The sequence below is a fragment of the Eimeria acervulina genome, genomic scaffold (genome assembly GCF_000499425.1).
Source record: "Eimeria acervulina Houghton genomic scaffold, Eah_scaff88, whole genome shotgun sequence".
In the NCBI taxonomy this organism is placed as follows: domain Eukaryota; phylum Apicomplexa; class Conoidasida; order Eucoccidiorida; family Eimeriidae; genus Eimeria; species Eimeria acervulina.
In genome coordinates, this window is record NW_013549544.1 from 68,365 (window position 1) to 79,677 (window position 11,313).

Consider the following 11,313-nt stretch of genomic DNA (forward strand, 5'->3'; position numbering starts at 1 on the left):
GGGGCAGCAGCAGCGAGCGGGTGACCCCTGAGCCCCTCTGTAGAAGCAACAACAGCAGCAGCAGCAGCAGCAGCACCACACGCCAGGTAGCCTCGAGGTGCAGCAGCAACATCATTCAGGGCTTGTTAAACGCAGCAGGAGCAGCAACAGCAGCAGCAGCAGCAACAGCAGCAGGTATAGCACCTGCAGCAGCCTCTTCTTTTATCGAGGCACAGGGAGCGGAGCAGCAGCAGCAGCAGCAGCAGCAGCTGCAGTTGCTGCTGCTGCAGCTGAAATATGCAATCGGCGACAGGGCAGCAGCGAGGGCTTTAGAAAGGGGTCGGCGTTGTAGAGAATGAGTAGGCCTTACTGCTGCTGCTAATCTTGCTGCTGCTGCTGCTGCTGTTGCTGCTGCTGCTCCTTCTGCTGCTCCTAATACCCCAAACGTTTCTGCTGTAGCTGCTGCAGCTGCTTCTGCTGTTGCGGCGTTGCTGCTGTTGCTGCTTCCTTTGAGGCTGCTGTCGCTGTACTGCGGCAGCAGCAACATCTGCAGCAGCAGGTGCTGCTCCTGCTGTTGTTGTTGCTGCTGCTGCTGCTGTTTCTGCTGCTGCTGCTGCTGCTGCAGGCAGCAGGATATGTGTGGGGTTTGTGTGGAGCAGACGATCCCGGGGAGTTGATTATTTGGTTGTTTGTCTTCGCTCTTATTGTGAGTTTGCTGCACTTGCTGCGGTGTATCTGCTGCTCGTTTTTAAACTGTCTCCTTCTCTCTCTCTTTTATTTGCTTCTTCATCTCTGTTTCCTGCTGCTGCTGCTGTCTCTGTTTTGGTGTCTCCTTCCCGCCCCGCTGCTGACTGTTCGCAGTAGCAGCAGCGGCAACAGCAATAACAGCAGCAGCAGCAATTGTAGCAGCATCAATATTAGGAGCAGCAGCAATTCTAGCAGCAGCAGCAGCAGCAGCATTTTGATTCTCCTCCGCAGCTACTGCCAGCGTCCTTTGCTTCACCATCTCCGTGTTCTCGCTGCTGCTGTTGCTGCTGTTGCTGCTGCTGCTGCTGCTGTTGCTGCTGCTGCTGCTGTTGCTGCTGTTGCTGCAGACGGCGTTGACATCGATTCTGGTGGTGTTAACGCGGCATAGACAACGTGCAGCAGAAGCAAGACAGCTGCAGCAGAGGCAGCAGCAGCAGCAGCAACAGAACAGGGAGAGAGAAGCGCAGCAAAGGAGGCAGCAGCATGTAGCCCTCCTTAGACAACTCGAACAAGAGGTTCGCACATTGCTGCTGCTGCTGCTGCTGCTGCTGCTCTTGCCTCTGCTGCTGCTGTTTCTGCTGCGGCTGCTGCTGCTGCTGGTGTTGTTGCTGCTGTTACTGTGGTTGCTGTTGCCGCTGCGGCTGCTACTGCTGTTGTTGCTGCTGTTGCTGCTGCTGCTGCTGCTGCTGCAGTTACTGTTGTTTTTGCTGTTGCCGCTGCCGCACCTTCTTGCTGCTGCTGCTGCAGCTATTGTTGCAGCTGCTGTTGCTGCTAGCGTTGAGGCTGAATCCTGCTCCGCGGAGACAAACCTTCATTGCGTTGCTGCGTTCTTGTTGTTGCTGTTGCTGCTGCTGCTTCTGCTGCTGCTGCTGCTGCAGTCTGCTGCGCTGCTGTCGGCGATCGGCTTACCTCGACTCGGCAATCTGCTGCAACGGGAGGCCTGGGAGCATAACTTAGAGGCAAGCAGCAGCAGCAGCAGCAGCAGCAGCAACACCAGCAACAGCAGCAGCAGCAGCAGTAGGAGCAGCAATAGAAGCAGCAGTAACAATTTAGAAGCTGCAGCAAGGACAGCAAGGCGAAGTAGAGGTGCAGTGCAGCTTCATGATGGCTAAGGGTTTAGGGTTTAGGGTTTAGGGTTTAGGGTTTGTGTGTGCACACAGAACTGGTGCCCGGCGAAGCCCTACGAGAAGGTGAGGAGGAGCTGTCCCTCCTGCTGCTGCTGCTGTTGCTGCTGCTATTGCTGCTGCTGTTGCTGCTGCATCTGCTGTCTGTCTGTCTCCTGCCGCTGTTGGTGTTGTTGCTGCCGCTGTTGTTGTTGCTGCTGTTGCTGCCGCTGTTGTTGTTGCTGCTATTGCTGCCGCTATTGTTGCTACTGCTGCTGCGGCTATTATTGGTGCTGCTGCTGCTGCTGCTGCTGCTGCGACCTGCGGAGACACCTGGGGGGCTGGGGAAGGGAGAAGGAGACAAAAAAGGGGCAGCAAAAAGAGACAGTAGAAGACAGAGACAGCAGCAAAGAGAGACAGCAGCAAATAGAGACAGCAGCAAAGAGAGACAGCAGCAAACAGAGACAGCAGCAAACAGAGACAGCAACACATACAAATACCTCTCTTTGCTGCTATCATTGCTGCAGGTGCGAGAGACGCTGGAGTTGGTTGGTGCAGCACGAGGCAATGACAGCAGCAGCAGCAGCAGCAGCAGACTTCCTGCTGCTGCAGCAACAGCAGCAGCTCCGGAGCAACAGCAGCAGCCACAGAAGCAGCAGCAGCAACAGCAGCAGCCGGATCTTGAGCTAGGCTTGCAGGAACACGACCCTGCAGCTGCTGCTGCTAGTGCTGCTGCTGCTGATAGTGCTGCTCCTGCTGCTGCTAGTGGTGCATCTGCTGCTCCTACTGCTGCTTCTGCTGCTGCTTCTGCTGCTGTTTCCCCCGCTGGTTCGGCGGGTGCTGCAGTTCCTGCTGCAGCTGCTGATGCCAATGCTGCAGCAGCAGCAGCAGCAGAAGGTGCTGCAGCAGCAGCAGCAGCACAACCTCATGTGTCTCCTTTAGAAGGCACAGGAAAGGAGAGCCCTTTAGACGATGCGAATGCACTGTAAGGAGACACTTAACACCCAGCAGCAACAGCAGCAGCAGCAGCAGCAACAGCAGGAGCAACAGCAGCAGCAGCAGAAACAACATCACCTACAGCAGCATCACCAGCAGCAGCAACAGCAAGAGCAGCCCGCAACAGCAGCAGCAACAGGAGCATGAGCATGAGCATGAGGCGTATAAGTACATATTTATGTGTTGATGTGTTTGCTGCTGCTCTGCTGCCTGTACACCTCAGATGCTCTATTTGCTTCGAAGCTTTTTCTTCTTCTTGCTTGGTTCGCGTCTTACCCTGTCTTCATATATATCATCGGAGGTGTATAGACACCTGGTTAGACAGAAGCCCTGTAAGTCTCCCTCCTTCTGTCTCCTTTTATTATTCTTGCTGTCTCCTTTTATTATAATTTCTGTCTCCTTTTGTTATTCTCACTGTCTCCTTTTGTTATTCTCGCTGTCTCCTTTTGTTTGATTTCTGTCTCCTTTTGTTTAATTTCTGTCTCCTTTTGTTTTAATTTCTGTCTCCTTTTGTTTTAATTTTTGTTGCATTGTTTGTCTTTCTGTGTCTCCTTTCTGTGTCTTTGGGTCTTGGCGTGGTTTATTATTTTATTATTTTGTCTCCTTTTGTCTTTATCCGTCTCCTTCTGTCTCCTTTTGTCTCCTTTTGTCTCTCTTTCTCTCTCTCTGTCTCTTTTTGTCTCTGTCTATCTTTTTCTGTCTCCCTCTGTCTTTTTATCTGTCTTTTACTGTCTCCTTTTGTCTCTCTTTGTCTTCTTCTGTCTCCTTTTGTCTCTCTTTGTCTTTTACTGTCTCCTTTTATATTTCTATGACCCTATTGCACATGCTGCTCTTGTGTCTTGCTGCTGTTGCTGCTCCTGCCTCTCCTGCTGCTGTTGCTGCTCCTGCCTCTCCTGCTGCTGCTGCTGTTGCTGCTGCTGCTGCTGCTGTTGCTGCTGCTGCTGCTGCTGCTGCTGCTGCAGCTTTGCCCCTTGTGCATGCGAGACTATGCTGCTGAGTTGGGGGCTTTCCCGAGAGAGTTGCTGCCGCTAGCAGCAGGAGATCAGTCTGCTGCTGCTGCTGTTGCCTTTATAACTTTTCTAGAAGGCCACGCTGCGTCCTCGCAGCAGCAGCAACAACAGCAGCAGCAACAGCAGCAGCAGCAGCAGCAGCAGCAGCGAGGAGACGCTTGAAAGCTGAGGAGACACCTGAAGGTAAGCACTAACAAACTGTCTCCTCGCCACCTGTCGTAGAAGGAGACATTCACATAAGGTGCTGCTTTCTTTTTTATATTTGTCTCTCTGTCTCTGTCTCTTTTATCTGTCTCTTCTTTGTCTCTGTCTCCTTCAACTTTCTCTTCTTTGTCTCTCTTGCTCTGTCTTTGTCTCTGTTATCTGTCGTTTCTTTGTCTCTGTCTCCTTTAGCTGTCTCCTTTAGCTGCCTCCTTTAGCTGTATTATTTTAGTCTGTCTCCTTTATCTGTCTCTCTTGTCTTAATATGTCTCCTTTATCTGTCTCTCTTGTCTTAATATGTCTCCTTTATCTGTCTCTCTTGCCTTAATCTGTCTCCTTTATCTGTCTCTTTTTGTTTTAATCTGTCTCTTTATCTGTCTCTCTTAGTCTGTGTCCTTTATCTGTCTCTCTTATTTTAATGTGTCTCCTTTATCTGTCTCTCTTATCTGAGGTGTATATTGTTGTGCTGTGTTTGCAGATAAATTATTTTATTTATGAGGCTGTCGGCCTTGGTACCTGTCTCCTTTAGATAAATTAATTTATTTGTTTTGTCTCTTCTTTGTCTCTGTCTCTTTTTATTTATTTTCTGCTCCTTTAAAGGAGACAGTTAGTATATCTGTCTCCTTAAAGAGACAGATATAATATATTATTATTATAACAAACAAAGACAGACTCTTCTTCAGAGAGACAGAGACAGAGTCTCCTTTTAAAAACAATTATATTTACAGAGACAATATATCTTTAAAGAGACAGAGACAAATTCTATTTATATATATATATATATATATGTATGTATATATGTATATGTATATTTATACATATATATATATATATATATGTATATAACAATATATCTTTAAAGAGACAGAGACAAATTCTATTTATATATATATATATATATATATATAACAATATATCTTTAAAGAGACAGAGACAAATTCTACTTAAATATATATATATATATATATGTATATATATATATGTATATATATATTATATATATATATATATATAACAATATATCTTTAAAGAGGTAGAGACAATATATCTCTATCTCTTTAAATATAATTTGTATAGAGACAATATATCTTTAAAGAGACAGAGACAATATATAGATATAGATATATATATATATATTATATAAATATGAAGACAGAGATAATAAGAGACAGATTCTGCTTAGCGAGAATAAGTGGTGTCTCCTTTCAGCAGCAAAGTCTCCTTAAGGAGACAGAGACAAAATCTATTTAAACAGATATATATATATATATATAAATATACATATACATATATATACATATATATATATATATATATGTACATATATATATATATATTGTTATATATATATATATATATATATTTACAGCGAGAGAGAGAGAGAGAAAGAGAGACAAAGAAGAGACAAATGGTGCAGGCAGGGATGAGTTAGAGACAGTCTCTTTTAAGAGACAGCATCTGCTGCAGCGTTATAACGCAAATAAATTTAAAGAGACAAACACTTCTGTACAAGATTTCTTTAAGAGGCTGAGTCTCCGCAGCGGCAGCAGCAGCTGCTGCTGTCCAGGCTGCTGCTGTTATTGCTGCTGCTGCTGTTGCTACTACTACTACTTCTACTGCTTTTGCGGCTGCTACTGCTGCTGCTGCTGCTGCTGCTACTGCTGATGCTACTGCTGCTGCTGCTGCTGCTGCTGCTGCTGCTGGAAATGCGCTTGTTTGCTGATCTATAAAACAATATAATATATATAAACAATATAATATATAGATATGCATATATTTATATAATATATATTATATATTATATATAAACTTTATCTGTTTCGCTTTGCTTTGTTTATAACTACAACAATTACGAGTAAAAGATAAAATATTTAATTACGCAGTAAACAAACACCTGCGCCGGTGGAGGCATAATAAACACACACCAAACCCTAAACCCTAAACCCTAAACCCTAAACCCTCGAGGTGGTTGCGGTGCAGGGTTTATTAGTTATATGCGGAAGAGAGAGACAGGAGACAGAGTAAGAAGCCGTTGTTGTTTGTTTTTTATTAATAGAAATAAAAATAAAATTGTTTATTTATATATTCTTCTGCTGCATAGACACCGGAAGGGCTGCGCTGTACACACAGCCGCTGCACGTACACCGTAGCTGCTGCTGCTGTTTGCTGCTGCTTCTTCTTCTTATTACTATAAAACCTTAAACACATTATTAAATTCCTCTCTCTAATCTCACTGAAAGCTGCTCCTGCTGCTGTTTGTAGCGCTGCTGCTGCTACTGCTGCTACTGCTGCTACTGCTGCTGCTGCTGCGGCTGCTGCTGCTGAAGCATGCGGCAGCAACAGCAGCAGCAGCAGCAGCAGCTGTAGCTGCACTCACAGCCCCTGACGCAGCTAATAATATTTGATTTTGAGTCTTCTTTGCTTGTTCTTCTCCTGAGATCCTGAAGGTATCATCCCTAAACCCTAAACCCTAAACCCTAAGCCCTAAACCCTAAACCCTAAACCCTAAACCCTAAACCCCTAAATCTCCGGGGGGTTTCCGGGGCCCCTGCCATCGCCGCAGACTCAGCTAGGGCTGCCCAGGGGCCCCTATTGAGAGGGAAGCAGCAAGCAACAGCAGCAGCTGCTGCTTTTGTATAAGCTGCAGCAGGAGACAGCAGCTGTCATCAGCAGCCACAGCAGCTGCTGCAGCAGGAATAATCAGTGACCGCAGCAAAGGCAGCAGCAGCAGCAACGGCAGCAGCCGCCAGCAGCAGAAGCGGTGGCAGCAACAGAGAGCTGCAGCACGGGCCTGCAACAGCAGCAGCAGCAGCAGCAGAGCGCTGCAGCACCAGTAGCAACAAGCAGCAGCAGCAGCAGCGAAGGAACACCGCAGCAGCAGTAGCAAGCAGCAGAAGGAGACACTTCTGCAATAGCAGCGAGTGCAGCAACAGCAGCAACAGCAGCAGCAGCAGCAGCAGCAGCAGCAGCAGCAGCTTGGAGTTGCTGGGGGAGGTGATGCGATCTGCCTCTCCTCCCTTTCCGGATTGAGCCGCAGCAGCGGTTGCTGCTGCTGCAGTTGCTGCTGCAGCAGCTGCTGCAGTTGCTGCAGCAGCTGCTGCAGCAGACTCTGACTCTAAAGCAGCAGCTACTGGGATGAGGAGAGCTAGCTGGCGCCCCTGTAAGTCTGAGTGCTGCTTGTCTCTTAACTGCAGCAGCAGCAGCAGCATGCAGCTGTCTCCCTGTTGCTGCTTCAATTCTTTCTCTCTCCTGCTGCTACTGCTGTTTCTACTGCTGCTGCTGCTGCTGCTGCTACTATTCCCAGCGCTAGGGTTCCTACTGCGGCTGCTGCTGGCCTTCTCGCTGTTGCTGCTGCTGCTGCTGCTGTTTCTGTCGTCTTCGCTGTTGCTGCTGCCAGCGTCCCTGTTGCAGTTGCGATTGCTGCTGCTTTTGCTGCTGCTGTTGCTGCTACTGTTGCTGTTGCTGCTGCTGTTGTTTCGTTGTGTATGGGTTTGTTTGTTTTGTTTGTTTGTGTGGTGCTGCAGCAGCAGCAGCAGTAGGAGTAGCCGCTGCAGCAAGCTGTAGCTGGATAGTTGCTGCTGCTGCTGCTGCTCCTTCTCTAAGAAGCGGAAGTGCTGCTGCTGTGAAGGAGCTGTGGCTTAGACTGGCGCTGCTGAGCAGCAGCAGCGGCAGCAGCAACTCAGCTCTTCTTCATGAAGCAGCACACCACCGACAGCAGCAGCAACCTCCAGGTAACCCCTGCTGCTGCTGCGGCTGCTGCTGCTGTTGCTGCCCGCGCTGCTGCGGAAACAGCAGCTGACAGCAGCTGCTGCTGTGGATTTGCTGCTGTTGCAGCAGCTGCTGCTGCGTTGCTGCATGCGTAGAGAAATGTCAGTGGCATGTGCTGCACTGTTGCTGCTGATGCTGCATCTGTTGCTGCTTCTGCTGCTGTTGCTGCTGCTGCTGCTGCTGCATGCGGTGTCTGTACACCTGGAGTGCGTGCGGGTTTGTGGTTTAGAAGATGTTGAGGAATTCATCAACTGGATATTTGTCTTCGCTATTATGGTGAGCATCTGCTGCTGCTGCTGCTGCTGCTGCTGCTGTTGCTGCTGCTGCTGCTGTTGCTGCTGCTGTTGCTGCTGCTGCTGCTGCTTTTGCTGCTGGGGTGGTGGTGAGGGTTGCTGTTCTTTTATGAGAGGTGCTGCTTCATGGTGTTGTATTCTAGACAATAGAGTTTAAACTTTAGGGTTTAGGGTTTAGGGTTTAGGGTTTAGGGTTTGTGCATGCAGACGGTGGTTTATTCGCTCTCTCGCTATTTTAGTCGTCGTCATCACCTCGCAGAGTTTGAGGCACGAAATGTCGGGGATCGGATCCCGAGGCCAACCCCCAGGCCCGAAGTAAACCCTAAACCCTAAACCCTAAACCCTAAACCCTAGATCTTGAACCCTAAACCCTCAATCCTAAACTTTAAACCCTTGTCCCTAGGGAGAGGTTTTGAAGCAAGAGTAACGCCGCAGCATTTCCTTCAAAATGCATGCAAGATGCATGCATGCAATAATGCATGCATTCAATATGCATGCATGCACTAATGCATGCATTCAATATGCATGCATGCATTATTATTATTGCATGCATGCATTGTTGCATGCATGCATGTTTGTGTGTACAGCCTCCAAGTTTTCTGCGGCGTATAGACAGCTGGTGTCCAGCGAAGACTTATGGGGCTGTCGTAGAGGGTTTGCATGCAGCAGAGGGTTTGCATGCAGCAGCAGCAGCAGCAGCAGCAAGAAACGAGGAGACACAAAACAGCAGCAGCATACGGGCAGATAGAGTAAGTGGTTTTAAGGTTTTGCTGCTGCTCTCTTCTTCTTATGTTTTAGTTTGCTGCTGCTGCTTTGATGCTTCTTTTGTCCTTCTTTGTTGCTGCTGCTGCTCACCGGGTTATTTTGCTGCTGGTTTTTAGGGTTTAGGGTTTAGGGTTTAGGGGCGTCAGGGGATAGGGCGAGGGTTTAGGGGGCTTCATGTTTATGCTTGGGGGTTTAGGGTTTAGGGTCTGGACGTGAGGGTTTAGGGTTTAGGGTTTGGATTTGGGGTTTTAGTGTTTGGATTTGGGGGTTTAGGGTTTAGGGTTTAGGGTTTAGGGTTTAGGGTTTTCATGTTCAGGGTGGCGGTGCCTCTGAGATAGAAATGGCGGAGAGGAGTTCTAAAGATCGCCAGGACTCCTCAAAGGGTTTAAGCAGCTTTATTGAGTCAGGGTAAGCAAAGGGTTTAGGGTTTAGGGTTTGTATGCATGCAGGCATATATTTGCATGCAAGTACGGGAGGAGCGATGCATGCGTTTGTGGGGTTTGTTTGTTTGTTTGCCTGCATGCATGCATGCATGCAAACAGCCAAGCCCCAAAAGGTCGTCAGTGCATGCATGCATTGGGTTTTTTTTGCTGCATGCGTTTGGGGTGTATGTGCAGCTGCGCTATTTGCTTTGAGGAGTTTACCTTCTCTGCTCTTGTTAGGGTTTTACCCTGCAGACATATATTCCATAAGAGCTGCCTAGACACCTGGTTCAGTAGAAGCCCTGTAAGCAAGGGTTTAGGGTTTAGGGTTTAGGGTTTAGGGTTTGGGGTTTATGATCTAGGCTGTCTCTTTCTGTCGCTGTCTCCTTCTCTGTCTCTCTTTCTGTCTTATAGATAGCATGCATAATAAAAATATCTATAATGTATATGTGTATAATGCGTATAAATTTATATATTTATTCTTATATATGTATATATATGTATATATATTCGTATGTTTGTTTGTATTTGTTTAGATGTGTCCCCTATGCATGCACAACGCTATAGAATAAGTACAATAAAAAATAAATATAATTAACCATATATATACATATACATGCATATATATAAATATATATATATATATATATATATATATAAATATATATATATTTATATGTGTTTGTTTGTTTTTGTTTAGATGTGTCCCCTATGCATGCACAACTATAGCCAAAGCCCTCCTCCACCGCGAGTCGAGGAGACAGACGGAGACAGCTTCGTCTCTTCAAACAGAGTTGTCTCCTTTCGCTTCTTTGCGTTCCCGACTACACTCAGACATCAAAGCTAGATGCATGCATGCATGCATGCATGCATGCATGCATGGATTTGTATAGACGGCGCAGCAGCAGGTGCATGCATGCGGTGTATATACCGCATGCAGCGGGTTTATCTCGCGTTGCTGCAGCAGCAGCAGCAGCAACAGCAGATGCAGCAGCAGCAACAGCAGCAGCAATAGCAGCGGTCTGTGTTCTTATTACCGATAGACAACCTTCAGATTTGCTCTTTTTTCTCACCATTCTGCATGCATGCATGCACAATGCATGCATGCATGCATAATGCATGCATGCATGCAGAATGGGGCTGGTGTCTGCCTGCAGCGGTTTGGGGTTTCCGCCTCGAAGCGACAGATTTATTTATTTATCTTTTTAATTGCATGCACCCCGGCCTTCTCGGCCTTTACTCTTCTTGACAAAATAGATAATAATCATAAATTGCTTCCCTCGCCTAATGCATGCATGCATGCATGCATGCAGAGAGTAGCCTTTACATGCATGCATGCATGCATGCATACTCCCACCTATAATCTGCATGCATGCATGCAACAAAGGCATGCATGCATACTACTTGCATTTCCTATTAGCTATTAAATTAAGCAAGCACACTCGCATTTAATGTCTCTGCAAGCAAGTATATTACGCATGCATGCATAATATAATATACGTGCATGCATGCATAATATAATATACATGCATGCATAATATAAATGCATGCATGCACTCGTAGAAAGTTCGGCCAGTATCAATATTTTGCTTATTTTATTTAATTTGGGGCTTTCGAGTTTTCTGTAGGCATCCAACCCATTACCGCATGCATGCAAAATATGCATGCATGCATGCATGCATACTTTGCATGCATGCATTAATCATTTTGGGGCTTTGGCCTGCGGGATCCCGCGCATGCAGCCCCTTTACTTTTATTCATATTAAGAATATATTTTTTTGTTTTTTCTTGGTTTAACCCGGTACTTACTGCCATGCATGCATGCAACACTTTGGGGCTTTGAATTACCTCCAACAGATTCGCATGCATGCATGGCTCTTGCATGCATGCATGCAGACGCATACAAACGCATGCATGCATGCATATTTATATTCATATATGGTGAATATATCCACATAATATATATATATATATATATATATATTATATATATATATTTTAATATATATTTATTTATTTAGATGCCTTC

The 11,313-nt window shown here is 46.6% G+C and overlaps 2 protein-coding genes across 2 annotated transcripts in view; both read left to right on the forward strand.

Moving 5' to 3' along the window:
* Positions 1 to 2,818, forward strand: part of EAH_00014900 (hypothetical protein, conserved) — a gene marked incomplete at both ends in the record, with an annotated part of 3,451 nt that extends 633 nt beyond the window's left edge. Inside the window, 5 exons of the mRNA XM_013394196.1 lie at positions 1 to 318; positions 639 to 685; positions 1,074 to 1,241; positions 1,887 to 1,916; positions 2,357 to 2,818. The exon at positions 1 to 318 is cut by the window's left edge and continues 44 nt beyond it. Coding sequence (XP_013249650.1) covers positions 1 to 318; positions 639 to 685; positions 1,074 to 1,241; positions 1,887 to 1,916; positions 2,357 to 2,818 — 1,025 coding nt within the window. The remainder of the gene's footprint in view (positions 319 to 638; positions 686 to 1,073; positions 1,242 to 1,886; positions 1,917 to 2,356) is intronic.
* Positions 2,819 to 8,077: 5,259 nt separating this feature from the next.
* On the forward strand, positions 8,078 to 9,698 carry EAH_00014910 (hypothetical protein; the record flags this gene model as incomplete). The annotated part of the gene is made up of 4 exons (XM_013394197.1): positions 8,078 to 8,080; positions 8,305 to 8,412; positions 9,179 to 9,270; positions 9,647 to 9,698. The coding sequence occupies 4 exons, from the start codon at positions 8,078 to 8,080 to the stop codon at positions 9,696 to 9,698; spliced, it is 255 nt and encodes an 84-aa protein (XP_013249651.1).
* Positions 9,699 to 11,313: the final 1,615 nt, after the last annotated feature.